This window comes from Daphnia magna, linkage group LG3, assembly GCF_020631705.1.
Source record: "Daphnia magna isolate NIES linkage group LG3, ASM2063170v1.1, whole genome shotgun sequence".
In the NCBI taxonomy this organism is placed as follows: Eukaryota; Metazoa; Arthropoda; class Branchiopoda; order Diplostraca; family Daphniidae; genus Daphnia; species Daphnia magna.
Genome location: NC_059184.1, coordinates 6,746,503 through 6,774,458, shown reverse-complemented (window position 1 = coordinate 6,774,458; position 27,956 = coordinate 6,746,503). Strand labels below are relative to the sequence as shown.

General features: G+C 42.0%; 5 protein-coding genes across 8 annotated transcripts; 1 reads left to right on the top strand and 4 right to left on the bottom strand.

The window, feature by feature from the left end:
- Positions 1 to 867: 867 nt before the first annotated feature.
- On the top strand, positions 868 to 8,407 carry LOC116919590 (serine/threonine-protein kinase BRSK2). Its single transcript, XM_032925605.2, has 12 exons — positions 868 to 1,711; positions 1,881 to 1,975; positions 2,075 to 2,160; positions 2,331 to 2,471; positions 2,641 to 2,791; positions 3,089 to 3,304; positions 3,579 to 3,790; positions 3,969 to 4,193; positions 4,310 to 4,746; positions 6,537 to 6,703; positions 6,821 to 7,019; positions 7,104 to 8,407. Exons 1-12 carry the CDS (start codon positions 1,621 to 1,623, stop codon positions 7,805 to 7,807), a joined length of 2,724 nt encoding a protein of 907 aa, XP_032781496.2. The 5' UTR covers positions 868 to 1,620; the 3' UTR covers positions 7,808 to 8,407.
- Positions 8,408 to 8,481: 74 nt separating this feature from the next.
- Positions 8,482 to 16,948, bottom strand: LOC116919588 (brain tumor protein). The gene is made up of 3 exons (XM_032925602.2): positions 16,704 to 16,948; positions 14,133 to 14,482; positions 8,482 to 13,954 (listed from the first exon to the last, which is right to left on the bottom strand). The coding sequence occupies exons 2-3, from the start codon at positions 14,394 to 14,396 to the stop codon at positions 11,411 to 11,413; spliced, it is 2,808 nt and encodes a 935-aa protein (XP_032781493.1). The 5' UTR covers positions 14,397 to 14,482; positions 16,704 to 16,948; the 3' UTR covers positions 8,482 to 11,410.
- A 785-nt stretch (positions 16,949 to 17,733) lies between these two features.
- LOC116919591 (harmonin) lies at positions 17,734 to 22,066 on the bottom strand. Of its 2 annotated transcripts, XM_032925606.2 has the most exons (15): positions 21,350 to 22,066; positions 21,186 to 21,269; positions 21,101 to 21,112; positions 20,940 to 21,036; positions 20,846 to 20,870; positions 20,628 to 20,783; positions 20,397 to 20,541; positions 19,815 to 20,017; positions 19,485 to 19,734; positions 19,332 to 19,394; positions 19,156 to 19,218; positions 18,972 to 19,049; positions 18,726 to 18,824; positions 18,494 to 18,662; positions 17,734 to 18,436 (listed from the first exon to the last, which is right to left on the bottom strand). In XM_032925606.2, exons 1-15 carry the CDS (start codon positions 21,452 to 21,454, stop codon positions 18,006 to 18,008), a joined length of 1,980 nt encoding a protein of 659 aa, XP_032781497.2. In that variant the 5' UTR covers positions 21,455 to 22,066; the 3' UTR covers positions 17,734 to 18,005. The 2 variants fall into 2 exon arrangements, with proteins under 2 accessions (XP_032781497.2, XP_045026867.1); XM_045170932.1 differs by having other exon boundaries at positions 17,734 to 18,662; positions 21,350 to 21,988.
- Positions 22,067 to 22,260: 194 nt separating this feature from the next.
- LOC116919593 (serine/arginine-rich splicing factor 7) lies at positions 22,261 to 25,027 on the bottom strand. 2 transcript variants are annotated; one of them, XM_045170936.1, is made up of 8 exons: positions 24,849 to 25,027; positions 24,573 to 24,726; positions 24,125 to 24,301; positions 23,158 to 23,271; positions 22,994 to 23,089; positions 22,793 to 22,918; positions 22,650 to 22,733; positions 22,261 to 22,613 (listed from the first exon to the last, which is right to left on the bottom strand). In XM_045170936.1, exons 1-7 carry the CDS (start codon positions 24,904 to 24,906, stop codon positions 22,688 to 22,690), a joined length of 771 nt encoding a protein of 256 aa, XP_045026871.1. In that variant the 5' UTR covers positions 24,907 to 25,027; the 3' UTR covers positions 22,261 to 22,613; positions 22,650 to 22,687. The 2 variants fall into 2 exon arrangements, with proteins under 2 accessions (XP_045026871.1, XP_032781500.1); XM_032925609.2 differs by having other exon boundaries at positions 22,261 to 22,733.
- Positions 25,028 to 25,601: 574 nt separating this feature from the next.
- LOC116919592 (2-phosphoxylose phosphatase 1) lies at positions 25,602 to 27,756 on the bottom strand. 2 transcript variants are annotated; one of them, XM_032925607.2, is made up of 7 exons: positions 27,534 to 27,756; positions 27,387 to 27,463; positions 27,162 to 27,329; positions 26,886 to 27,081; positions 26,679 to 26,828; positions 26,481 to 26,621; positions 25,602 to 26,390 (listed from the first exon to the last, which is right to left on the bottom strand). In XM_032925607.2, exons 2-7 carry the CDS (start codon positions 27,442 to 27,444, stop codon positions 25,718 to 25,720), a joined length of 1,386 nt encoding a protein of 461 aa, XP_032781498.2. In that variant the 5' UTR covers positions 27,445 to 27,463; positions 27,534 to 27,756; the 3' UTR covers positions 25,602 to 25,717. The 2 variants fall into 2 exon arrangements, with proteins under 2 accessions (XP_032781498.2, XP_045026870.1); XM_045170935.1 differs by having other exon boundaries at positions 26,886 to 27,051; positions 27,111 to 27,329; positions 27,534 to 27,750.
- Between the last annotated feature and the right edge of the window lie 200 nt (positions 27,757 to 27,956).

Genomic DNA, 27,956 nt, shown 5'->3' with positions numbered 1-27,956 from the left:
AGTACATTTTTAATACTCGTATTTCCCTGAGATAGTCTTTTGTTTTGGAACGCAGTAAAAAGAAGCCCCTCGGCTCATTATTTTTTTTGTTTGTTTGTATCTTGTTATTTTGTGTTAGGTTTTATCTTCGGGTTATGAAGAATAGCCGATCGAGTATACAGTTTAACCGGAGTTATAAACCTTAAATGTCATTCTGTTGAACAATGACTGATGGAACATCTTTGCATTCAAAATTGCATTCTCTATTGCTATAGCCCAATTTAAATAGATTTCGCACCTGATCGCACGTCAACGTAGTCTATCATTTTTTTTAAAATTGGAAACCAGTACCAGTTAGTAAACTAAAGATGTTGTTGCATATAAAGCTAAAATTAATCTTCGAAAGATGTACACCTTAAAATGTTATTTGAACAGCATCATTAGTCAACTCCATTTCCTTGAATGGCGTGGAAGTCTATCACACGTTAATTGGAAGTATTTCTGTACGCATTATTATAATGCTCCATACCCTTGGAAACGTTAATCAAACTTTGGGTGAACTGAAATTCACACCGAATTTGTTGTATAATTAAACAACTCACTTCACAGAGCAACCATACGCTCGAGCTGCTAGGAGACCGAGAGGGGGCGGATGTATCACGAAGGGTGGACGCCAAAGACATGAAATTTCGGTAGGGTGAATAGAGGAGAGAGGGAGAGAATTGATGAATAAAACAGGAGAGGAAAGAGAGAGAGAGAGAAACGCTGCTTTAAGGATTTAGCCTTCCAATATTGATCGAGGAATGGCTGCCTCGGGAGAGCGTGCGCAGTGAATACACTCTGTGCTGTCTGAAATCCCGTGTAGAACTTCCGTTAGCGGCACTCTTTCTCTTTTCCTATCATTCCACGATCAATGATACGCAAAGGTTTGTTTTTGCTCAGTTATTTTACAGTTTAGAAATTGAAGAGGCCAACTAGGAGCTGAGTTTAAGGTCGTTTATAGTTTTCCATCGAAAACAAAGCGGGACCCATTGATTTGATTTAATACGGGTCGGATTGTCGTATCGTCAGATCGCTGAAACCACGTTTTCCCTTGAACGCCAAAGAGATTTTACATTCATGGCCGTAAAAAGAGGGGGCTCATAGCAAGTCTTCCACTCCGGCAAAAGAAAACAGTAGTGGCCATCCGACAGTTGAAAGACAACCGGGGCATAACGTTGACGTCTCTGCGCCCGCGCCGAAACGGCCATGGATGCTCCGTCCCTTTTCCTCCATGTCGCATCCGTTGATCAGTCAGAAAGCCTGCTGAAAGGAATCAGACTCCGTACTACTTTCCAGTGAATTCACCATCCATCGTCGATGCGAAACGTTCGCTTTTTCAAAATCCCACAGTGAATATGAAGCGGTGATCAGCAAACTTGGACCATTTACCTTCCTAAGATTGACTGTTTGTTTTTGGTGCAATCTGGGCCAGTGCGGTTTAGCAGTGAAAATAACATGGCAACCGTGACGGATTGACGAGGATAAATATATTAAAAAGAGGAACTGCAGTGCAAAGAAATCAGTGAAAAGAAAAAGAAAAAGAAGGAGTAGTCGTTGCGTTAGTAATAGTTTGATTCGTAACTCTTCTGGAACGGCGCAATGCAGCGCGATAACCATGGCAGCGGTATAGATCCGCGTCAATATGTAGGTCCCTACCGAATGGATAAAACCCTTGGGAAAGGACAAACCGGTAAGTTCTTTCGGTAGCAATTTTCTACTGTGCAGAAACAATGTGTGCAAAGGTTGACCTAAACCGTTGCCCGTCAGCCGGAGCGCACTTTTTGTTTGGATCGTTTTCATAAAAAAAGGAAACAAAAATGGTACATTCACGTTGACATTAACGTTTGGTGATGAAATAGGTTTGGTGAAACTGGGAGTACATTGCGTGGCTGGGAAGAAAGTCGCCATCAAAATCATCAATCGTGAAAAGTTAAGCGAGTCTGTATTGCAAAAGGCAAGTGCACCGATGAATCGCTATAGAAAACATAAAGCGTCTGTGATACATGTACGGTGAATCATCTAACGAAAAAGGGCAATTCTGTTTCTCAATTAGGTGGAGCGTGAAATAGCCATCATGAAACTTATAGAACACCCCCACGTTCTTGGATTGTACGATGTCTACGAGAACAAAAAATATCTGTAAGTCCGTCAATCGATCTGATACAATACGAAGCCCCCTCTGACCTGCACACCATCCTTGCTCCAGCTGGAGCAAAAGCTTCTGGTCGTTTTTGTCAATGTAAACATATAAATATTTAAAAGAAACCCTTCAAGGTTCGTTCTCTTCTTTTTTTTTTCTTTGTTCCAAGATATCTGGTTCTGGAACATGTTTCTGGCGGCGAGCTGTTCGATTACTTGGTTAAAAAAGGCAGACTGACACCCAAAGAGGCCAGGCGATTCTTCCGGCAAATTATTTCTGCGCTCGACTTCTGCCACAGCCATTCGATTTGGTAAGTTGTGAGTTTTTTTTTACGACATAACATGCAACTGTCCGCCATTTGTACGCTACCATAAACCCTACAAGTTATGTTACGGGGTGACTCTTCTTTACGCCACTCTCTATACGATATTCTTCATCCATGACGTTTTTTCCCTTTTCAACTTCTCCCTTTTTCGTAGCCACCGAGACCTCAAACCTGAAAACTTGCTACTGGATGACAAGAATAACATCAAAATAGCCGATTTTGGTATGGCTTCATTACAACCGGAAGGCAGCATGCTGGAGACCAGCTGCGGATCACCACATTATGCTTGCCCTGAAGTCATCCGGGTAAGCTAATACTATTCATTTCTTTTTGAATTCTTCCATTATTTAATGAAAACGTCATTGCTTGTTTACAAATATCTCAATGTTGATAGTGTATACTCTGAAAGCATCAATTTATGTATAATTCTTCAAAGCAAGATAAAAATTTGCCATCATTAGTGAATGCGACAGTGCAGCTATTTCCGTTAGAGTATAATTGATAAAATTAACTGCAAAATAGGCATGCATTTTTTGCTTGTTGCTATTTGATGACTAATTCGATTTTTGCAACTATTTTGTTGCCGACGCTAATTGCGTTAGGGGGAAAAATATGACGGTCGACGAGCAGACGTTTGGTCTTGTGGCGTCATCTTGTACGCCTTGTTAGTTGGAGCGTTACCTTTTGACGACGACAATCTAAGGCAATTGTTGGAGAAGGTCAAACGTGGTGTCTACCACATTCCACATTTTGTGCCGCCTGAATGTCAGTCTCTTCTACGTGGCATGATCGAAGTCAACCCAGAGAAGCGAATGACGGTAAGTTGCCTTCATTTTCTTTTGTAAAACAGCAGTGAGCTACATGGCAAGATGTACACACATTATTGTTTGATGCCATTGAAGCCATTCATGATACAAATCAGAATAAGTTAAACCACCGTTTTGGAAAAGAGATGGAACCAAAAGGAATGTATTCAATTGTGTGACTGTGTACATACGAAGTAGAATGCTTCGTAAAATGTTTGGTATTGACTCGAACAAAGTGACAAGTTACCGCTACGCCATGCGGATTTGTTTGTCTTTCCGTACACAGCTGGCCGAGATCCATCGCCATACTTGGGTGGTGGCTGGCAGCGCCGGATGTCGCGGAGGAGAACTTGAATTGGAGTTACCAATGATGTCTGTCGTCCAGACACGTATTCTGCCCACAGAAGATGACTGTGATCCGGACGTTCTTCAAGCTATAACTAGTCTCGGCTGCTTTAAGGATCGTAAAAAACTTATCCAGGAGCTTCTTAATCCCAAGTAACTTGTGTTTACACGTGACCTTAAACATGTTTGTCTTAGAAATTGGATACAACGGACTAGATGTTAAGAAAAATCGTATGGAAGCAATTAGAACAATTTGCAAGCATCGGTCCAATTACAGCAGCTCTTTGGACTCATTGACCTAATTGTTTGTTTGTTTTCTTTAAATCACCAGTCACAATACTGAAAAGGTTATTTACTTTCTACTGCTGGATCGTAAGAAACGTCGACCGGCTTGCGAAGATGATGCTGAACTCGTCGTCCGAACTCAGCAGCCACGTAACGAAAATATAGATCCACCTAAGAAAAGGATCGATACTCTTAAAGTCAATGGCCCGGTGACTGCTCAATTCCAGCTGTCCCAAGGCTCTCCAATCATTGCTCGACGACAAGTTTACAAGTACGTTCTTTTTTGTCCAGTCTAATGATAGATGTCGTCTACATCATTTGTTCTTTTCCTTTCTTTTTTTTTTCTTTTTTGTTTTGTTTTTTGTTTTCTGCTTTTTATGGATTTAGTCACTGGCCAAGACGATCAACGGGGCACTCGACCTACCCCGGACCGGGTAATCATCACCACACTGGATTTGTGGCACAACCCTTGAGTAGTAGTAGTAACAACAGCACGCCATCGGCCTCTCCGGTGCCATCCCCTCGTCCTGTTCATCGTTTGCTTGCGTCCAATCAGTACGGTGGAGGGGGGAGCAGCGTATCCGGCAGCGCTGGTTGCGGGAGTGGGACGTCTCCTTCGCGAAATGCCAGCAAAACTACAGCGGCCAACAATGGAGGAGCTCCCAGCTTAGGGGGAGGTCAGCAACTGGCCAGCGATGGATCATACCTTCAGGGAACGTCGACTCCACCCGGTTCTCCTAATCCATGGAGGACTCGCCTTACCACTACTATTAAAAATAGCTTTCTTGGCTCGCCGCGATTCCACCGCAGAAAATTACTTCAAGGTATGTATATATTGACCCGGTATCAGCGAAATGGAAGTTATGCGTTGTATCCACCCACCCTCCCACACAAATGAGCAATGCAGTCGAAAGTGAGGGACGAAGACCCAAGCGATCGATTTTCACGAAAGAACAAAAGAAAGAAAAATTGTGCTGAGTCAAGTAGAGTAAAAGGGAAAGAAAAAAGAAAAATGAAAACTATTCAACGAGTATATTCCACGATTTTCACTTAATACGGGCGCTACAACAGTAATTCATTTGCTTATTTCGAGAGCCGTTCGTGATGTGACAAGTCATCGTTGGAAGCCGGTTTATCAAACATCGATTTTCATTCGAAGATAATGGCATCTCAAAGACTGTCACATTGAGAAAATAGGATTGACACAATTACTCAGTATACGCTTGCCGCGTCGCAAAGGAGCTTGATCCTCAGCTGGCTTACATCGATCTGATTTTTCGATCGATACTTTTGTTCACGTTTCCCGTTGGGTCTTGTATGTCTGTATGAGCGGTCGGGATGAAAACGATTAAAGTTCGAGAAGTTGACGTAAGAATATTCCATTTCAGAGTCAGCTTCCATTTTCTTAATTGACAGAGCAGCAGCAGAACAAAGATTGATTCTGATTGCAATCAACCAATCAACTATTGCTTCATCGGGAGGGCATTTAAAGCAAATCAAGAGATCCCTGGTCGGCGACGGATAAACTCATCTGTACTATGAAAAATCGTGTTAGTCCCATGTAATGGCCGACACTCGCTGATAATGACAAAATGTAGTACAATTATTCTTCAGCTTGATTTATTTCCGAATCGACAAGTACATCCTACTAGTGTGTTCTCGTAGCTTTTCTTCTCGGCTTTGTTGAAGTTGATACAACAGGGGAAAACCTTTTTGTCACAATAGTGTGTTACTTTTTTTGGGGGGGGGGGAACTTGGCCAATTTTGTTCAGTCATACCAAGTTTTCAATTCCATCTCGAGAAAACGATTAAATCATTTTTGTCTGAGGGGGGGGGGAGGAGGAAAAGGAGAGACACATGTGGGGTGTCAAAAATACCTTAATAAATTCCCAATGTGTCATGATTCGTTCAGAGAAATCGCCCTTTTGTCCCACGAGATAGTTTGCATTCCTTTGGGAGGACTCCATCCATCCTTTTCGGTTATACCAAGAATATATGAATTCGACAGCTCATTCATTTCTTTTTGACGCCCTTTTAAAAGCAATCGTTTAACTTCACAGATTTCAATCGGGCTGAATGTTAGGCTAAAGGACTTGTTTTTGTTAATGCCTCAAAATTGATACTGCGGATAAAACAGTAATTGTTGCGTGATCAAAACAAAATGGTTGCCAGTAGTTGGGTAGCAATTGCGATATGCACCCTTCAATTCCACGCGCACACGACTAGACTATAAAACGTCTGGTATGAAGATTTTCTTGACGCCGATCAATACAGCATTCAGCCAGTTCTGCTCATCTGCGCGCTGCATCGATCGCTACTTTGCTACGCGATACCACTATCACAGTAGACGACAGGAAGAGAAAAAAAATAAAAATAATAATAACACAGAGTGACTTCCCTTTCAAGTTGCCTACGCCAGCTGCTGGAATAATGACAAGAGACGAAACAGAACGAATCCAATTATGTTGGTACTGGTATATATACACTCTTGACGTTAAGAAGCAACTAAACACTTGAAGATGAATGTCGGGCCAGTTTTTTCCTTCCAACATTTTTCTTTAGAAAAAAAAAAAAAAAAATCTTAATCTTGGATTGGTGATCTCTCTGACCACAGGAGACGAAGTCAGTTTGACACCGGAACCGGAATCGTCACCCGAGTTGACTAAACGTTCGTGGTTTGGAACTCTGATGGGCAGTGAACGCGATGAAACCTACACTATTCTGGTCAAAGGAAAACCTTTGGCCTCTGTCAAAGCTGACCTGATTCATGCCTTTCTATCGGTAATTTCTCGCCATCAATATAACAATTCAAAAAGAAATCAAAAATCTCGTAAAAACCAAGAAACAAACAAAAAGACAAGAATAATTGAATTACTGTTTTCCATAAATCGCGTGCAGATTGCAGATTTGAATCACAGCGTCGCTAGTCCCATGTCGTTCAAAGTGGAATATCGCCGCGGCACTTCCGGGCCGGCCATGTTCCAGCGTCACGTCAGGTTCAACGTCGATATCGCCGCAATTGGTCAGCACGAAGCCAAAGGGGAACGTTGTGCAGAAATCGACATTCTTTACGCAGTGACTTTCGTTTTAATCGCAGGTAATAAAACGGAGTTACTTTGAATTCAACCGACGAACTACTCGTATAATTTATTCAAAACTAAAATGTTGCGCTTGCTCTTAGGGAATCTCCGTCGCTTTCGCCGACTTTGTGAACTGATCCAAGTTCAGGTGTGCAGTCGTCGGCCACCGCCAGCATCCCCTAGAGCTTCACGCAAGTTTACCTCGTCGGAGCTTCGTGACAGCGAAAGCGGAGGGTCGGATATTTCAGATAAGTCTTCGTTGTTGACCGGCGACGGTGGCAATGGTGAAAAACGAGCATCTTCTTCGTCTGCCGTGTCCAGAGGGAAAACGTGCGCCAGGAAACCTGCCGGCGCTACTGGATCGACGGCGATGTCGACTCCAGCGCCTGCGGTGTCTTCGATTCTGGGAACTCGTCGACCGTCTCCGAAATCCCCTTCCGACCCGCTAGCCAACCCAATACTGGAAGAGCTGGCCGAAACGCAATCTAATAATCATGATTCAGCGGACGTCAGCAATACCGCTGTTTTAGACAAATCTAGCCTTTTAGTCCAGGATGACAACTTGGAGAAAATGAACGTACAAAACGGACTGAGCCCCGAGCAGCGAGAGAACGGCAATCCGCCGACTTCGATTGTCCCGAATGAAACCAACATCGTCGAGACGAACAGGTCGTCTTCTCAGGACAATAACGAAAAGGTGGCCATGAAAATGAAAGGTAAATCGTCTCGGGGCGATTCGACTGACGCGCTACTCAGCGACGAGGAGAAATCGCCAAACGATGAAAATAATCCGTCGACAGAGTGAGGTTCCAATGAAGCGATGACGTATTCCATAACTTTGTTACCTCGATACGATGTTCCTCAGAAAGGAACAGATGGAAAAGAAAAAAAAAAAAAAAATTAGTCCTTTTATTTGAGAATATTTGTAAGAGGCATTCCACGACATTTGTCCAATACTTTGCCGTCCCATTTGACAGCGTGTGAGGGGAAATCATTCTTCCTTTTTCTGTTCAGTGTTTCATTTATTTATAGGCCTTCTCAAACATTTTCTGTTTTCTGGTAGAGGATGACTTCTACTCTGTAACAGTCAAATGAGAAAGCTATGAGATATATTGGCCTAATAAACATTAATCCGTGATTGACGCGCGCGCTGTAGAGCTGCATGTTAATTTTTTTAAACTGTCAATTATTCCGCTGCTTTACTGATCAATGAATTTTTGCCTCTGTTTTGAAGCTAATCTTATTGTTGCCACTCATCATTTTCGTTTTCCTAGTCATTTCAAATTCTTTTCCTTGTCGATGAAAGCAGATCGTGCAGTGATGTTTCTTGAAAGTGGTATTGTACTTTACTTTGTTCTAGTATCGATCCAACTAATAAAAAATTGGTCTTTCTCGTCAACCAAAACTCACATTTACTTGTTACATAAATCATTCAAACGATAAAAAAAAAGGATTGTAGCAATCAAATTGAAGACCAGCTGTAGTATTTCGTTTATTAACTAAATAAATGTTTATTATGCACGCACAAGATATAGGAATTCATTTTGTCTGAAATGATTCATTATGGTGCGTAAACCAATTCCATTGAAGCCTTTGACAGCGCGTACATGTGCGTTTCTCTCTCAGACCTGCCGGAAACCCAGAGAAACTATTGAATGAAACCCTTCACGCCAACTTAACAACCGACTCTTTCAATCTGTCAGAGCCATCCTGAGTATGTAACGACACTGCCAACGAGAATCCAAAGCCTTGTGTGGTAAAAGAAGAAAACAAACTATACTGTTAAGTAATGTGGCGACATGTGATTGAAATAACGAACAAAAACTTCTCGTGCTTTTGCTTTTTTTAAAGGAAATAGCTGATAGATAAATAACTGCCACCTTTCGTTAAGATACACGCGAAAGGAAGGGCTGAGTACGAATGAAAAAATAAAAAAAAAAAAAGAGGGAAGGGGGACAGAGAGAAGAGCCAATCCGGAAGCGAAATTAAACACTTTAAAACTGAAATAATAACAGTACAGTAATTGAGGTACACAAGGAACAGTGGACAGACCCAGGAGGAGGGGGCATAGAGGCAAAGGCATTTGTATACAAACGGCTGATGGAATCGATTTGACGGCAACAAAAAGAACAAGACAAGCCAATTTTTCCCCTCGTGTGGTTTTGAATTCCGCGTACGATTAAAACATATTCACTTAAAATTAGAAGAAAAGAGACGGAAGTGACGATGTAGGAGAGAAAAAAAGAATACGGAAAAACTAAATGATAAATGCCGGTCTCCTTGGCCAATATCATCGACCGTGGGCAAGGAGCGACGAGTCAGGAACACAAAACCCAAAATGATACTGAATTCTAAAAAAAAAAAAAAATAATAATAAAGACCACAAAATAGGATGGAAATTCCAAAATAGCAAGAGACAGACAAGATTGGCTTATCAATTCACAAAACAATTTCAAAAAGTTGTAACTAAAATTAATTTTTTTAAAAGAAGTAAACAAGAGCAACACAACGAAACAAATGCGCACCGAAAAAACTGGTAGCAAGGAAACGCATGGAGATTTGCAAATAAGAAAAAAAAAAAGGAAAAAAAAAAATGGCTGTTAACACAAACCTTGGGTTGAATATACACGAGTGAGAAGATAGCCACAGAAAAGGGAGTATAAAGAGCTGCACTTGTTTTTTTTTTTCATCAGGCACAGGGGTAAGTTTAAGAAAATAGCCACATAAAAAATATATAATGAAAGCAAAGACGAATTAGAATTTCCCCCTTTTTTCCCTGCGCAGAAAAACACGAGAAGAGCCAACTCTCACATCCAAACTTTATCTTTTTGCCTTTGAGCACTTGGATTGGCTTCTGCTGACTTTCTCCCATCCCACAAAATAGAAAAAAAAAAATTACAAGTATAAATTCTACTTTCAGAAACAAGATTATATCGAACTTGACTGGCGATAAACAAAAAGAAAAAAAAAAGAAAGAAAACCAATGGAAAAATGAAAGAGGGGATGAATTAGAACAGGAGACAAGGTTGACCCTGCTACTTAAGACAAATTCGCAACACTTCACAAACACATCAGGTGAATCGGATACAGCCCCCCAAATACGCCAACCTTCCCCGTGGAAAAACAAAAAAAACAAACTTCAAATCCAATAAGCGCCTTTTAACTGACGAGATCATTGCCGAGCGTGGCAGAGAAGCTTGCGAAAGAGAGCGACCACATCACAGAAAAGAGAAGTCATCTCGTTAACATTTCTAGCAGATAATAATAATAAGAAAAAGAATGAAGATGGTTGCCATTGCAAAAGGCGAAACTTGTGTTTTTTTTTTAAAGAGGAAAAGCAGTAATAGTTAACCAGAGAAGAATAGTGAGGCTTAACTCCTATCACAGGCCGAGAGTAATGACTTGTTCGAAATGACAATACTTGAAGAGTGCTCCATCAGTTTGAGAAACTCGACATAAAAAAAAAATGAATAAATAAAAGAAAACTACGGATCAACAGGATTGTGCACGTTCTTGATCAGTTGAGCCTCAGAGTGAGTGATAGTATCGAAAGAAGAAGACAGTTTGGATAGATTCAGATTGGTCCACGAGCCCAAAGATTTTTGTTTCTTTTTTGGATCCCAGGATGGCGGGCGCATCACGACACGGTTACGAGAGCAAACAAAGAAATTCTTTTCCCACTTCTTATTACTTGGCCAACAAAAGTAAAAAAAAAAAAAAAAAAAAAAAAAACTACCATCGAACGAACCGGCGCAGGAGGGTAAAGAGGGGCTGAACCGTTGATACAACAAAGCCAACATTCGAATCAATTCGTGAGCATTTCTCAAAACTACCCAATTAAAAAAATGAGGAAGAGAGCAAAAATAAAGGAGCTATTGCTAAACTGCACGACAGCTGCTACGTTAACCAAGTCTCAGAGTCAACGTTTTCTTTTTCGTCGAGAACAAACTTTTTTTTTTCCTTCTTTCTCTTTCCTTTTACTTGACTTGAAAAGTCCATTCAAAAACTTTCTCTTCTTCTAAGACGAGGATTCGCAATTCTTGGCCACCATTTTTTCCCTCAAGCTGGCAAAAAAAGAAAAAAAGAAAAGAAAAAAGAGGGCGGTTGGATTTCCCCGGAGCTACATCCAATAATTTCATGACTAGTTCGTTTTTCTTCTTCTACCAAGTCGAACTACGGAGTCGACTGATGATGCGAACTCAAAATGTTCAACCGATTTAGTGATTAAAAACAAGATCGATATAAGTGCATTATTCAAATCCCTCCACCGTTGTTGGAGAGATGCAAGAATTCGGGAACTTGCGGTTCCTGACGATAAGACCCAAGCAAGGGGGGGATATGTAGATTGACAAGAGAAAACGTATGGAGGGCGCGAAAAATAGAATGAAAAGAAAAAATCAACGACCAATTATAACGCGAGAGGAGGAATTTGCACGTAACGGTAAACGTAGAGACGGTAATCTTTGCTGGCCAAGACGACGGATCCGTCGTCGAGGAGAGCTACATCGAAGCACTGGGCATGCTTAACCTTTGACTCGAGCGCCGAGATCAGCTGTCCGTCTTGGGTGAAGATGGTCAAGTTGAAATTGTTGTGATTGTCGGCAATGAGGATCTCGCCGGCAGAATTGATACCGACACCAATGGGGTAGTTGGTCAAACCCTCGCCACCAATCTGACGCAGAAAGACACCCTCGTAGCTGAAAACCTTAACGCAGTGGGCACGGTTGTCGGAAATGAAGATCTCTTGCTTATCGTTGACAACGACGCCGTTGGGAAATTCAAGGTGCTTAGAGCAACCGAATTTGTGCAACACGTTACCCATTTGATCGAAAATGATGACGCGCATCACCTTACACTCGACCACAATGATGCGGCCTTTCGAGTCGACCGTCACGCCTCGAGGATGCTGCAAGACGTTGGCGCCAAATTTGCGAGCAAACTGGCCGTACTGGTTGTAAATCTGGATCTGATGGGTGGGTGAGCGTTCGGTAACGATGATGTCGCCAGACGTTTTCACAACCGAGACGCGATTGGGGTACAGCAATTGACCGTCTCGTTTACCGCATTCGCCAAACTGGAACTTGAAACGACCCTCCTTGTCGAAAATCTGGATGCGGTGATTGTTGGTATCGGCGACGATGATGTCGTTTTGGGCGTTGACGGCAACTCCAGACGGTTCAGTGAACTGTCCCTCCATGACGCCAAACTCACCGAATTTGCAGTGATAAATCATCTTCTGGCGTTTAATTTGCGAACGAGGCGGATAGAGAGACGTGTTGGACATCAGCTTGGACAGTTCAAATAGAGAAGGATCATTAGCCATCGATGTCATCGACGATCCGTCCGAGCGCATTGTGGAAGGTGGCATCTGGAACGAATCAAATCCTCCGGCATTATTGCTCCATTTTTCATAAGTAGGTGGTTGCGACAGAGTGGGAGTGCCCAAGCCGAGGTCATTCAGACCCAATCCAAAGCTGTTGCTCGTCGACGATGTTGGGAATCTCTTGGCCATGAAATGCGAATCGCCATTTGGTGTGACCAAGCTACCAGCTGGGCTCAAACGTCCATTGTTGAGGGTCAGATTGACTCCGTTGACCGAGTAATTGGAACCCAACAGCATGGATGTGGGTCGAGCGATGGGCGGCTGCATTTTCGAGGCGGCGGCTGCTGCTGCGGCAGCTGCATTGAAAGATCCAGGTGTGTTCGGTTCGTTGGTAGAACGAATGTACCCGTACGTGTTACGCACTCCAATCTGAATGGCTTTGTAGTTTGACATGAATTCAACATCGAGGGAACCCTGAAGATTCAAATCGGGCGGGCAGAAAGCGAAGAGAGCGGCGAATTTAGCATCCAATTCCTTCTTGAAAAGAAGAGCCTCGACAGGCGATGATTGCTTCACTAGACGTTCGACAAAGCTGCAAGTCTTGAGAATGCGTTCCACTGCCTCCTGTGTCTTGTGCCCAAGATCATTCATAGTTGTTTGCTTGTTGTTGTAGACGCTCTCTAATTCACGAAGGAGCTCTTCGCGCCGTTCATCCAACGCAGCTCGGTAAAAATGGTATGTTTCAGTGACGTCCGTCTGAGCTTTGGACAGCTGATTCGACATTTTGTTGACAGCAGATTCAGCAGCCTGGACGACGGTTTTCAGCTCGGCAGCTTTGGCGCGGGCGTCATTCAAGGTGCGATTAAGTTGGTGAGCCAAGCGGGGAGCAGCCTCGTTGAGAGCTTCCATGTCGTGAGCTGGGCCACTGTGTTCCATGAGCAAACACTGGGTGCAAGCAGGGACGGAACAAGTGTGACAATAGAGAGTCACGGACTCACCGCGATGGCGGACGCATGGGCGGCTAGCATTCTTGCTGTTTGTGTAATTATTCGACGTCGAAGATGGGCTGGCCAACTCGGCCAACGTCATGAGTCGATGTCCCTCGAAACACAGCATAAACTGATGAGCCAGGACGCACGATGTGCAAAGCAACGAAGCGCAGTCGAAACACTTGGCCACAGCCAGTACTGGGTCCTTAGCCTTGCAAGCGGTGCAAGTGGCTGAATTCCATCCATTGTTGTCGCAAAGCGGAGTCGTCGCTGGAGTCTCCATCATGTGAAGCGTCGACGAGAAATCCTTGAATAGGCTGGACGAAGATGATCCTTGATGAGAAGGCGGCGACATGAGACAATCGGCTTTGCAAACTGGGCAGTTGGTGTTCTTGTCCAGCAGATCCGTTGTCATGCCGTCATTCATTTGTTGCTTATCCCAACACATTTGGCATAAAGCGTGAAGACAAGGAAGAACTTTGGGCAGAACGGAGAAGGAATCGCCAACACCGCACACTGCGCATTTGGTAGCCAATCCAGGGCTGGATACACCACTGCTGCTGGTGCTCGAGTTGCAACCTGGTAAGCCACCGCTAGGTGGCCGACTGCTGGTTCCGCTGCTCCCCATACTCAGGTTGTCCTGTTGTCATAAAGAAAACAAAGGAAATACTCAGCTTTCAATTCTCGTAATCCCTAGGACATAACTGCCCTCTTTTTAAGAGAATGTTAACATTGCAGTCAGCCAATCAGTGCTAGTTCCATCCAATCGGCTTAAGAGCAGACTAAATACATGATGGAAGATGAGAAAAATGAAATACCTTGAGACCGGATCCTGAATCCAGATTGCCGTTACTACCTAATCCGTTAAGGTAGAGGCTGAGTGCCGAATTGTGCATCATGGATGAGCAAGATGAAAAATTTGTGGAATTGATTCCATTAAAGACGCCACTATCGCCGTAACCCACCAATGGGCCGAGACCGAGATCGCGGGCCAAGAGCGGATGCTCATTGGGATCGGAAAACGAACCGAGTGGTGATGTGCCGACCGAATCCAATGAGGACGGACTAGGCGAAGATGCCATGGCGAAAAATATAAACGATCGCACTCCAAGTGTCTGTTATTAAACGGGCGACGATACAGACGATAGATACTGGCTGCAAATGGCACCTGGAAAGAAGACAACAAAAGAAAAAAAAAGAAAATAAAGCTGCGTTACTTGTTGCCACTGCTGCTGCACATGGAATTGCGAGACCGACTTGTATGAAGAGAACATGATGAAAACATAGGAAAAGTTTCTAAAAGAGAAAAGTCTTCGTCACGCACTTTCTCTCTTTCAGATCGTGAATGTGGCAAAAAAAATAAAAATAATACACCTTTTCCTTTTTGGCGTGAAACGTGAAAGTAGGCCACTTTTTACCCGTTTCCCAGTTACTTTCATCTAAGATTTCATTTTCACATAAATTTTTTTCTTCTTTTGATTCTAATAAACTTCCGGTAGTGAATCCGAATCAGTGCGCTTTGTATTTGAGATCAGTTCGTTGTGCGTTGAAGATGTGTACAAGAGAAGCCTCCCCATTGGCTACCGACAAACCCCTCTTGTTACTCTCCCCCCTTCCACGCTCTCCCCCTTTTCTCTGTCTGTACTTTATTACTCGTTCTAAGAGGGCTCTATGTCTAGCTCTCCCTTCTCTACCTCAGTTTTCCGATCAATAATCGGGCGGCGTCCCAACTTCAACATGTAGAATGCTGCAGACAGAGGGTGTTGCTATCCAATGCCTACCGCACTGCTTACATTCGACGTTATCGATTTGCTTTAAATAAAATGGCTACCGAACACGTGTTGCCTCGTGATGACGCCGAATGTAAAAATTCGCAAATTTTGATTTACAGAAAAATAAAACTTTACAGACGCATTTGGGCACGTGTTGCTATGACTCATCGTCCAATGAAAGAGGGAGAATCGATCCAACGAATCTTTCAAAACTAATAACCCACAACCCCTGAAGCATTTTACATCGTGGATCAATACACACCAGCCCCCCTTTTTAACCGACGTCAATACTTTCAATGCCCATCTAGTATTTGGAATTTTGGAACAAACAAGATCCCAACGGTTTCAGTTAGGGTTCTACCACCCCCGCTGAACACAAAGAACCCAGAAATATTCCACCCCTCAAAGAAGAAGAATCTCAGCTTCCCTTCCTCCACCCCACACACACACTCACACACACATGGAAGATGTTTTTGAACAGACAAAAATGTCTTTTTTCTAAACTTTATTGTGTAGACCATCTTTCATAGAGATTGAAGGGAGGAAGGGGCCCACTGAACATTCGAGAATGGAAAAGAAAAGGGAGGGGGTCAGAAAAAAAAGTGAGTACCCATACCCCTCTTTTCTTCGTACAGACACAGAGAGGCGCAGCTGCGCCATGTTGGCCGCGCACAACAGCTGTTTCCGTTTCAACCCTGGCTGACCCTCTCTCTTCGTGACGACACTCTTGATTCGTCGAATGTTAAGGGGGACGGTAACCATGGTAACCCACGTGCTCCCCCCTCCTATCACCCTCCGACGCTGACACATCCAGGGGTGAGTAGACAAAAGAGACCATTGCTAAAAAATACAGGCTGCTGTAACACAATCAAAAGTAGTTCTGGGGAAGATCACATAGGCCCGAGGGGGTTCCTGCTTCCAACATCCGCTACGCCGGAAATAAGTGGGGGGAAAAGGAATTCTTTTTTTTCTTCTTCTTTCTTTCTGATAAATTCAAACCAACAACAAAAAAAAAAAAAAGAGAGGGGAGTAATACGAGAAGTAAATGTGTCCCTATTCTTTAATCCCTTTCATATAACTGGTAGTGACCGAGATAATAAGAAATCTCCCTCTCAAGACAATCAACCCGCATTTTCACCATTTGAAAAAGAAAAAAAAACGTGACAATAGTCTTGTAGTTGTTGTACTGTCAACTCCCCTTTCTGCAACATACATTACACCGCCTTTCACTCTTTGGTAAACTGGCCAGATGACCTGCTTTTTCCGCACGCGGGACACCCGCACGGTTTCTCTTTCTGCACACGGCATTTCCCATCGAATGAAAGTGTAAAGAAGAAAAAGTACCGCTACGTTCGACTACCACGTGCACGCGCGGGACTTTCACGTTTCCAATTGGCGCGCTTATTCAAAATTCTATACACCTGACCTCAATATAGATACTCAAATAGCATACCAACACTTTAACCCACCATCTTGGCAGACAACACGAGTAGAGCACACACAGACACACACACACACAGAGATGGGGAGAGGGAGGGATGAAGTTAAGGGCCATGCTCTTCGACAGACAACTGGTTGCAGATGACAGCGGTAAAAAAACAATCTGCAAAGACTTACTTGTAAACTAAAAACGTTGAGACGAAGTGATGAGTAAAACTTTGAAAAAAAACGGCATTGGAGAATCACCACATAGATGATGCCGTCATGACGTTGAGCGTGCTTGTTGTGTGTAACAGATCTTGTTCAGGCAGCAGCTCTCAAACGAATGGGCTGCTTCGAAAAGAATCTATTCCCTTTCCTTTCTCCCCACCCCATATCCATACAAGCGATACGCCGTCTGGTGGCGTGGCGGGCGAAATAGAGCCATCTGGCGGGATTTGAAACACTGGACCGAACAAAGAAAATATCGGCTGCAAGTTTCTTTCTCCCTCCCCCCCTCTCCCCTCTTTTTTCATTCCCCCATCTCGCTTTCGTGCCTTCAAACATTCGTCACCTGGCCATCACTGCATCACTTTATTATTACGAGAATAAAAAATAAAAAAAACGAGAAAGAACAACGAGTGGCAGCTGTTTCGAAACGAGTTGATTCTCTTGACTTTGAAATACTGAAACAATCATAAAGAGTTTTTTCTGATGAATCAACAGTGCCACGTTAGTCGTTCGTTTCTCGAAGGGTCTCGTATTTATCCCATGCGTGTGCGCGCGCTGCCCTAATACAATTACATTGAAGATTGCCATAGCCACGACTAGACGGCGTGACCTATCGATTCTTTTCTTTTTGAAACCTCAATTTTGTTCAGCAAGAATGTGCAGCTGTCTGTCGCCCATAGCGGCTTTATAGGCACCATATATTTCAATACCTGAATCTACCTGAAATACGTTGAGCTATTTGTTGGTATGTTTTCATTCTTTGAAGAGAGACCGACATCTCGACGACGACAATCGACATTTTTTTTTTTTTTTTAAGACGCCCTGTTTCTTTTCTTTTTTCTTTCTTCTTGTGGCAGCACTAGTAGCAGAAGTCATCATCATTTTTATGATGAGATAGAAAGTTGCCATTGTTGTTGATCTTGTGCTTTCTCTCGGCTTTCTTTTTCAAGCCAAGTGTAAATGCAAAAAAGAGAGAAATAACCGCAGCGAATGATGATAATGTACAATAACTGGAGAGGATGTATTTTTTTGACGACACAAAAGAAGATCAGAGTTCCGTTACGGGCACACTGTCGATGTACGTTCTGTCCAAAATAAAGAAGGACAACGAATCTGTAAATAGATATATAGATCCCCAGAAACTTTCGTTCTGAAACACAACATTAACGTGGAAAGTGTCTATAAAATAAAAGTGAAAGCAGGCGTGACTTGGTACAACGTGATTCTTATTACAAGCCGGGCAATAACAAGCAAACGAAATACGGTCTCTTACGTTTGACCAAAGTCCGATCGCGAAACGTACGGATGGACTTTGATTGTGACTTTATTATCCGGCAACTGAGAAATGGTTGCATCACGGCCCGATCCATTGGTCGAAGCAGCAGCCAATGAAGCCATTTTGGCTTGGATTTCGGATGAAGGAGCTCGTCTGAATGTTGACAAAACTGGTGGTTGCTGTGCAGCTGGTCTATTCTTCTCAATCGCCATTTCTTCTTTTGATACAATAGGAGGATTTACTTCGGCCAGCGATTTCGGTTTGTTTTCTTCGTTAAGCTCGAGATCGGTGGAAGGAATGCGTTGTCTGAGACGGGCCCGCGATAGCGTTTGACTCAGTTCCGACTGCAACTGGTTCTTGATGACTCCATCAGGTTGCTTTGCTCCGCGTGGCGATGTACTATGTCTCTTGGAGGGCAAAAAATCTAATTTGGTCGGTTCAGGTGGCAATTCTTGATAAGTTCCAATCGAAACTCGCACACCTGATAATGGCTTGTCCAATCTGCTACGCAAACTGATGCCATCCTCCACTTCTTGTTCTGTGTTATCCATCTTTCGCGGAAAAGACGAAAGATCGTAATCAGGAACTGGCACGGGTGGAGGAGGTGCTGGCTTCTTCCGTGCCGCGACAGTCACACCTGTCGGCAGCGGCTGTTACACAGATGAGCAATTAACTACTGATTCCAATACGATATCAACTAAAGAGGTAGGTACCGGAGGTAAAGGAGGTGCTGGTGGTGCAGACTGACTTGCTTTCAACGGTAGGTGCGTGTTTGATGCCGAAGTTTCTTTAACCTTTCCTACCTGACTGGCCTGAATGACATGATGAGTAAGAAATGACTAATGTTTCATCACTGGTGCAAAGCGATTACATCAGGGCAAGTCTTATCTCGTTATCTCGGACAACTAAGGCTCAAAGGAAAAAACCAAAAATCCTGCGGATACAGAAAATATTGTTACCTCTTGCCCAGTCACAATGCCGGAGGTGACATCTGTCGCTTTTAATGACACCATTTTTTGTTTGAATTCCACCATAAGCTGCAACGACAAAAAAATAATAACATTCAAAAATACAGAAATTTGGTAAATAAATAGAAATAATAATATCTTATGAAGCACATCATAGATGGCATTTGATTCTCACCTGCTCATGAACGGTTCCTCCACCGGGTGGCTTAACCACCGTTTCCGGTTCCGCGTAAGGCTTCTACAAACAATAAACAAACATAAAAACCAAGAACAATAGTGTCAAAAAAATTACTTAACAAATACTGAGTGAGATAATGACCATATTATCATAATACCACCGAACATGCTTACATTCGTTGGTTGCACAGTTTTCAAGGAAGGGGCAGAACCGTTTAGTAACTGAAGTCTGGCATCCTATCAGGTAGAAAGAATTGAAATCAGGGATTTGAATTTTGGAATTCTGGAAACGAAAGTGGATATTAAAAAAAAACCACATTCACGTACCTCAAGTTGTTGGCGATCTCTGGCAAGTTTCTCCTTTTCTTCGGCTAGTAATTTATGAGCTTCTTCAATCCGCCGGCGTTCTTCTTGCAACCGCTTTCGTTCTTCCTGTTCCTCTGAAACAACAGAGGTGCGGTTCCATTGCTGAACAGCTTGATGAATCGGTTCTTTGCCACAGGTTTCATGTACATTCCACTTCATGCCATTTCGGTGACAGAAATCGACAGTCGCGCTACCGACCACTACGCCTCGTCTGACCCACACAAAACAAAAATGAAAAAGAAAATTGACGCGTCTGATTGATTTCACGTGGGAAATGATGAAAACGACAACCTTTCATCGACGACATCAATCATTTCTTCTCTTACGACGGAGAGTCGTTTCTGTTTCCCGTTTTGCAATGGGCTTTGGTCACCATTGACGGAAGAAGCGGCGCTGTTGTAGCCGGAAGATTCGCCAGGTGAAATGAAATCGCTACCAGCCCCTCGGCTTATTATCAAATTCAAAACATTCGATTCTTTCAGCATCATCACCGCCTGTTTGGGGGAAAATTAATGAAAGCTAGTGAACGAGGGCGTAAGAAGTCCGTTAATGAACAATAGGGTCGGTCGGCCTGTTTATAGGGGAAATCGATGGGAAACACGAAACATGTACGAAATTGAATTCAGAATGTTTTCTAGGCCGTTGGCATGAAAAGAGGTTTACGATCACCTACCAGTTACTGTTAATTTTAGGAGAAATAGAAAAATTAAATAAATAAAAATAGAAGGGAAAAAATTAAATTCTTTTCGGTGCACGGTAGGAATTGAAAACTGGAAAAATCAAAGCGTGACGAGAAAAAAAAATCAAGGTAATCCTCGTGACGAACGGCATGACAAATTAGAAGTGCGAGTTCAAGGATAGATCATAGATTACCTCATCGAAATCCACAGAGGTCATATCCATGCCATTGCAATGAAGAATCCGATCACCGGATTTGATTCCTGCCATGCGAGCCACACTTCCTTCTTCGGTTGTTTGAATGTAGACTCCTCTCCGGTGCGGTGGGCCTTCGCAGACACTGCAACAAAGGCCAGTCACGCAAATATATACAATACATTTATTTTAAATGGCCCGTCTGTGTCCTTGACAGGTAGCTAAACCAACCTGCATCCAAATCTTCCTTTATTGTGTGATCGGAGAGTCAAACTGGCGAATGAGGGCGCTACTTCGGTAGGACTCCATGAAGAAGATGCTGATAAGGCCGGATGATGGACGCGATCGGTCTTAACCGGTTGCCATGATAGGGCGTGATTGGTGCATCTGTAAAATTCAATTGCGTGACTGGCGTCGCTAATAGAAAAGAAAAAGTAATGCAAACTCACTCATAAAATGGAACGAGGCCTCCACCTATGCGAATAATGGAATTTAAAATGTGTTTGGCAAACTGTGTTATCGAGAACTGCAGAGCAAACTTACTTCTAACTGACAAGGTGATGTGCGATTTTGATCGAATGAAGTTCAGCATTTCCCTGTGTAATGCTTCCTCTACTCGCATCCCATCGATGCGAATTACCTGAAATCGTAAAAGACATGAGTCGTATCTGACCAAACTATACCTGCACTGATATTCCTCTCACCTGATCGCCAACCTAAAAACAAAATGAAACACAGTATTAATAGGAGAGTGAATTTACATATATAACTTTACAGCACTTGACTTACCGACAATCCTTGCAGCTCGCTTTCGCTACCAGCTACGACCTTGGTGACAAAAAATCCTAATCCATACTCACGCCCTCCACGTATCTATAAGCATCATTTGATTCAATATTGCTGGTTAGATTTAGACAACAATTAAAAACAGACGGAAAATTAGTGTCGCCTACCCCGAATCCAAAATATGGAACACCTGGTCTTCGATTAAGCCGTATTGTTCTCAACTTGGCCGGCTTTAAAGGGACATTATCATCGGCATCCGAATAGATATCCATAACGTCTCAGAGCTATTCGAAATTTCAATCGGGGCACCAAACACAATGGAACAGTACAATCGTCACCTAATGCCTAAGGCAACGGATGCGCTGACCGTTTCCGCTTTCAAAGTAGAGCCAAAAACACACACACAAAAAAAGCCCAGTGAGGTATAGACGCGAACTAGCCAACCAAAAAAGTTTCCACTGGCGACCTGCACTCGCCCATCACGTGCAACCACCTGATCTGTTTTTACCGTTGTTGCTTTTTACTCAACTGTCAAACCCGAATAGACCAATGGCAAAGGTCAAATCTATTTTAAATTCAATAAATACGCAGTCTTGCGAAATGAAGAACGCCTGAGAATAATCCAGCGAATACGAATTTCGGCTAGTAGGAGCAATACACTAAGAAAAAGATCAGACAATGGACAGCAAACCACCGTGTTCTTCCACTGACTGCAGTTAACTGAATACGAATCGGGCAGCTACACCGTCGCCTCTCACATCCCTTCTCTGCTTACACACCTGCAATACTCCCCCTCTGTGGCTAAAAGACAAACGTAGGAGAGAAAGCCTTTTTTCAATTTATTATAATTTTTTTTTTTTTTTTTTACCAAACAGGAGGGCACTTCCTGGAGGGGAAGCGTGCGTCCTATTATAGTAGACCGTCATGTGAGCAGCGTACAAGGACAGGTGTGCAGTTCCATCACAAGCGAAATCTAAATTCTGCAGTATCCTTCATAGCAAAGCTTTACGCTTATGGAATACGGTAAATGTTAAACAGATTATCGAGTGCATTGCCTTTTAATTACCACACAATAGCGTAAAATTTCAAAACTTTCCGATGAGTCATGTATTGCAGTTCTGTTCCAACTGTGGAATGTCGACTGAATAATAATAAGATGAGGGGTAGTGATGTTGGGGGGTGGGGTGGGGTGGATACCGATGGAGTGTAATGGAGACGAAAGGACGGGGGAAAGGTCTTGTTTCATGTCGGGGGTAAGTGAAATTCAAGGGTTTGTGTTCAAAAAGTTTAGAATGAAGAAAAGCAAAACGTTGGGCCGAATAGCTTTCCTACCACAGCCATTATTTCTAAAGATAACCCAGAAAAACGTGGCATAAAACAATAAGAATAATATTTAAAAAAAAAAAGAAAAGGAAAAAGAAAAAAAAAATTGAGAAAATAAGAGGAGAAAAAGAGAAAAAAAAATTATGGTTTGTTGCCCAAAGTTAGCATATCGTCGATATTTGTCAATCGTCGCCGTTGGCGCGAGGGCTAACACTCCGCCGAGAAGATCTAAATACGAGATAAATAGGTCAAACGGGACAAACAAATTAATGCGTTTAATTTCGTACCTGCTGCGTGATCGAGAGACCGAGCGTGATCGATCGTGGGACCGATCACGTGAACGCGATCTATCTCTAGAGCGATCACGCGATTGACTCCTGTCTGACACCGATCGACGTGATACTGATTTTGACCTGTATGACAAAAAGTATTAATTCCAATTGCGGTCGTTATGAAATCGTTGTGTAAAAGAAGTAGACAACACTCACTTGGATCGGGTAGGAGATCGGGTACGGCGAGAGTGGCGGGAAACGGATCGGGAACGACGCGAGTGGCGGGATGTAGAGCGACTACGCGAACGATTCCTGGAAAAGAAGACAACAGTTGAACTCATTTGCTTTCATTTAACACAAAAAAACTCTAAACTTCATACTTGGGACGGCTTGGCGACCTAGAACGACGGGAGTTGGAGCGGCTTCGGCTGCGATTCCTAGAACGCGAGCGGCTACGTGAGCGGCTTCGTGAATGAGTATTGCTTCTCGAACCACTATTGACAGAAAATAAAAAATAAACAAAATTTTTGTTTTAATTTTGCGGGCTATATAAAACAATATAATAATCAAAATAAAAAAAAAAACACGGTTTGATGATTCTCGTGGAAAAAATTGGCAAATGATTGACACGGAGCAAACGGCTGCTGTCTTAGGTGGATCAACGAATTTCTGGACGTTAAAAGAGCAGACGGGAGCTAGAGGCGTACGACGACGTAGCACTTCAATGAGGTCACTTGGGTAAGAACAACAGAAAATACTACATGCTGTAGTTCCTGAATAATTTGAGCTACTGTACAGAATGGTTAAATTTTCCGTCTTGTTGTTTGTGAATGAGGGATTAGGAAAGTAGAACGGTGTCCACTTCCAAACCACGAGGAATTGCTCAAGTTTAAGTGACGAGGCTAATCGGAGACTCTCATTCGAAGAGGCAGTGAGGCATTCTAGCAGACTTGGACTGACGCTGATCAATGCGTCTATCAGCGCAGAACGTCACGTGGACTAGCTGTTAGCCGACTGGCAGAACGTAGACCGTCGCCGGTCCTCAAGCTACCGACGTTCGGCCTACAAAACGCCATCAATAAACCACCCAATGTTACTTTCAACATATAGTCACAATTCCACAATTGAGACTTGCCTTTTTAACACAAATTAGAACATATCAACAAGTAACAATTAATTAAATATTTTGAGTAATTTTTTCATATGTAGCCTCTTTCTTTTTACTCTCTTATAATATTATCTATTCAAAGCTTATTCAGAACTTCAAGTTAACCAAAGAATGCTTTAAAGTTTAGGAATTTAAAGCATTGTGAATTAAGAACTAAAACCAGGTAATTTTTAACTTACCGCCTACGACCACGACTGTACAAAGGACAATCTCGAGCATAATGGCCTCGACTGCCGCATTCATAGCAGCGATCTTCTGGATGAAAAGGTCTTCCACGTCTAGATGGCCCGCTATAACCACGCGAACGGGTTCGCCCGGTAGAAAGTTCTACTCGGCAACGACGGCCGCAAACGGTTCTGTAATTTGATAATTGATCAGTTTAATTCTTTATTACTTCTACTTGGAAAGCAGAAAAGTGATATCCAATAATGATGACAAAACTGGTGAATGCAAATTGACCAGTTGCACCATTGAAATTGGTGCATACACCCAATGGAAAAATTGTACAAGATATTGAATAAGGCTATAATAATAATAACTTCTCTTGTTTACCATGATTATGTTCATTACAATATTTACTTATAATGCAGTCACTAACAACCAACATAATTCATTTTCATTTCCTACCTCCCATCCAAGCCACGAACAGCATCTTCTGCATCTCTTGGATCTTCGAATTCAATGAAGGCAAACCCAGGAGGATTTCTTGCAACCCAGACACTTCGCAGTCTTCCATAATACGAGAAAGCATCTTCTAATTCTCCTTTCGATGCATTATTTCCTAGTGCGTATAACAATTAACGATTACACAAAAATAATACTCGCCAACGTGCAAGCAGGGGTGACACTTTTCTTCTTGATAAGAAGATTAATGTATAACTCGAAAACATTCGAATTGCTTACCTAAGTCTCCAACATAGACTTTATTGTCTGTATTGGTACTTTCTCGGTTGCGAGACATTACGCCGTGGTCAAAAGTTCTTAAAATCTGACTTATTTGTCGGTACTATCAACGGGGTATCCGCGGAATACACTTCTACCCTAGGCAATGGCGTCCGCAGCAGAAGGTGGCGTCGATGTAGGATGTAGACCTCCAGTACTAAAAGATAACTTTTAAAATTTTGATGTTTGCAGTGAACAGCAACCCGGAAGAAGAGAACATTTCTGCCAAAATTCAATATTTTAAAAATTCGTTATACATTTTGCACAGAACCTAAAAACTTGTTTTAGTTAATTTTATTATATATCATCAAATCATTTGTAATCGAAATTTATAAATCGATATATGGAGCAGAAGTTATTTAACAGCGAGCGTTCAAAATCCTGCAGCATCTGTATGTTTCTTGCGTAGGCCTATATAAAATATAACTAATGCGAAAAAGAAAAACTTTTAAATGCGATGGCAGCACAGTACCTTGGCGCCTTATGTTACTTCTTTATTACCTACAACAGTTCATTCTAGGATTTTAATATTATTTTTGATCTCTTTTATGAGAAACTCCCTTTAATCCATTATTCCTACTGAACGACAATGAAAGTCTAAACGATGTGTTAATGTGGTCTTAACAGCTAGAAGTATAAAGTATCTAGTCTACCTTAATCAGAAAGAAAAACAGCCTTCGCTATTTTTTTTTACAATTAGAACTCGTAGGCAAAGAAGAGAAAATGTAAATGTATTAATAAAATTGTGAAAAGAAATAAGAAAACAAACATTCTGTTTGACGTATACGCGACTTCTTAAGTGATAGATGAGGAAGGAAATAGACTGCAGACTAGAGGTTACAGGCTCTCATGAAATCATCCGTTTGAAAGTAGCGCTTCATTTCAAAACGGATGAAAGTCGCAAGAAAACGAGCATTGCAATAGGTCTGAGAGGAGGGGCAAATGTTTTGGCTGACATCGAAGCCATTCCACAACACACGTAAGTAATATTGGCTTCTTTTAGAAAGAACTTCAAAAGTAAGCCGAGATGCATATTGCGGTAGGTAGCCATCGTAAATGCCTAGGCTTGCGAGAATATACATCAGAGTTAAGTCATGCCCAGAAAAAACATTAAAATAGGGAAAATAGAGGAAAGTTTGCGCTTTGCGCTTTTTTGACATATTAATCCATGACAGAATCTGTTGATCAATAGTGTTCAAGAGTCCATATGCACGAAGAATTCCCGCTTTCTTTAAGTTAAGGCCACTAGAGCTTGCTTCAGCTTCACGCTGTAAGTAATAATCTAAGGGTATAATCGTCGTTGAGTTTACACATAAAGATTCATCGGCAGAGCAGCCGGGAATCTCATCGTGACAGGCATAGTGGAGAAGTATGTCTTTTAGAGTAGTAGGTAGAATCGATTTTTTTGATTTCTCTGAGTTTTTGAGGATTCTTCGCACCTGAGGGGAAAAATGCGCTAGACTGACATCGCTTTTAAAAAGATCATTTAGTTCAAACTTGTGCCTAAAATATAAAATAAATAAATAAATAAATTAGTTTAGATGAATTTGATTTGTGTGCTTTATGGAAAGCCATTGAAGTCTATTCAATTACAATTTTTCAAACCGATTTGCAGCTTCGCATCGGCAATATTTGGAACAGAAAGTCACATCGCCCGACTTTTGAAGGTTTATGTTTAAAAACATTGAACCCACAAGTCCAAATAAGAAGGAATATGCTGACTGAATTGTTCGACTAATTATAGGATTGTCAGCAATATATTCTATAAAATTTAATCTTTGAAAACAATACCTGTATGAAGTTGTATTTGCTGAAAGGTGTTTAATAATATTAGAATCTGAGAAATTGCAATGTTTTGCATATGATTCCTTGAACCCATTTCCTAGCTCTATCAGCTGGGAAGCTCCTTGCTTAGACAATACCCCAGGAATACAGAAATCACTGGAAAAGGAAAAAAGATTTTGGAAGTAACAAAAATGACATATTTTCCTGTATCACCTTCTCGGAAGTAGTTTTGCAGCAAGAGTTTCAGATTTGTATGTTCTTACAAATTTTTCTAGTCTCTTATAACGTTCTGTAATGTAAGAACTACAATTTATTTTTCTTTTGTCATCCAAAGTAGTCAATGGACCCCGATCACCATGTCTAAATATTGTTATCACTCCTAAAAGATCATATGATTCTTCAAAATCACCTGTTTTGTTAAAACCACCATTAACTTACTCATTGAAATCTTTTGTGATTAGTTCTTTACAATGAACAAGGACATTGTACCTTCAAAGCCAAAAACACTATCAGGAGTTGGTAGATTGCAGTACTTTTTCATAGAATTAAAAAATACAGTAGCTGCTGGTTCACTAATGGAACTTGATCCCCTAGCTAAAATGCTTGGCAGTAAAATATGTGAGTCATGATGTAAATGTTGTAGGTACCAATAAACACCTTAACAGAGAAAGATTAATGTCTGCTTATGGAATTTGACAGATCATGTTTACATACCTAAGACAACCACAAAGATGGTCCAAAATGTCATAACAATAAAGCATTTTTTTTTCATGGTGAACCATATCCAAATACTAAAATGGCATAGGAATGGTCAGGTAATAGAAATAAAACAAGCAGTAGAGAAACACTTGCTTATTTTACCTTGTTAATGTTTGACATGCGTGATTAAGGAAATAATAAGTACAGCACTAACATTTCCAGCAAAACCAGACTACAATAATATCATAATCCGAAACGCGAATCTGTGTTTACTTGTTTTCGACTCCCATCTATGGTACCGTTAGCCAATTAAATGATGCGAACTTTTCCCGTTTCCGTTCATAATTTACTGGCATCACGAATTTTCTGTTGTTTGTTGCTGCCAAAAAATGAGAATGAAAGAAAAAAAGAAAGAAAAAAAGAAAGAAAGAAGGAAAAAAAAACTATGCAAGGTACTTACGTCAATACCAAATAACGCCTAAATTGGGCGCGAAGTTCCAGAGTTTAACTCTAATCGGGGCTCACGTCCCGCCCCGAACATTCATTCGGGGCGGTTGGAGCATTCTTTTAAATTATTTTGAAAAA

What these genes read in the sequence shown, in the direction of transcription:
- LOC116919590 (XM_032925605.2), top strand. Translation starts at nt 1,621, where the DNA reads ATGCAGCGCGATAACCATGGCAGCGGTATAGATCCGCGTCAATATGTA. An exon ending in CCTTGGGAAAGGACAAACCG is followed by an intron (nt 1,712 to 1,880) that starts GTAAGTTCTTTC and finishes GTGATGAAATAG; the next exon opens with GTTTGGTGAAACTGGGAGTA. An exon ending in TGATTCATGCCTTTCTATCG is followed by an intron (nt 6,704 to 6,820) that starts GTAATTTCTCGC and finishes AATCGCGTGCAG; the next exon opens with ATTGCAGATTTGAATCACAG.
- LOC116919588 (XM_032925602.2), bottom strand. Translation starts at nt 14,396, where the DNA reads ATGGCATCTTCGCCTAGTCCGTCCTCATTGGATTCGGTCGGCACATCA. An exon ending in ATTCAGGATCCGGTCTCAAG is followed by an intron (nt 13,955 to 14,132) that starts GTATTTCATTTT and finishes TTATGACAACAG; the next exon opens with GACAACCTGAGTATGGGGAG.
- LOC116919591 (XM_045170932.1), bottom strand. Translation starts at nt 21,454, where the DNA reads ATGGATATCTATTCGGATGCCGATGATAATGTCCCTTTAAAGCCGGCC. An exon ending in CCTCTGTGGATTTCGATGAG is followed by an intron (nt 20,018 to 20,396) that starts GTAATCTATGAT and finishes TCCCCCAAACAG; the next exon opens with GCGGTGATGATGCTGAAAGA. An exon ending in AAACTGTGCAACCAACGAAT is followed by an intron (nt 19,219 to 19,331) that starts GTAAGCATGTTC and finishes TATTGTTTGTAG; the next exon opens with AAGCCTTACGCGGAACCGGA.
- LOC116919593 (XM_032925609.2), bottom strand. Translation starts at nt 24,906, where the DNA reads ATGTCTCGCAACCGAGAAAGTACCAATACAGACAATAAAGTCTATGTT. An exon ending in AGGTCGCCAAGCCGTCCCAA is followed by an intron (nt 23,090 to 23,157) that starts GTATGAAGTTTA and finishes CTTCTTTTCCAG; the next exon opens with GAATCGTTCGCGTAGTCGCT. An exon ending in GTCTCTCGATCACGCAGCAG is followed by an intron (nt 22,734 to 22,792) that starts GTACGAAATTAA and finishes TCTCGTATTTAG; the next exon opens with ATCTTCTCGGCGGAGTGTTA.
- LOC116919592 (XM_032925607.2), bottom strand. Translation starts at nt 27,444, where the DNA reads ATGAAAAAAAAATGCTTTATTGTTATGACATTTTGGACCATCTTTGTG. An exon ending in TAGTGTTTTTGGCTTTGAAG is followed by an intron (nt 27,082 to 27,161) that starts GTACAATGTCCT and finishes TTAACAAAACAG; the next exon opens with GTGATTTTGAAGAATCATAT. An exon ending in GCAAATCGGTTTGAAAAATT is followed by an intron (nt 26,391 to 26,480) that starts GTAATTGAATAG and finishes TTTATATTTTAG; the next exon opens with GCACAAGTTTGAACTAAATG.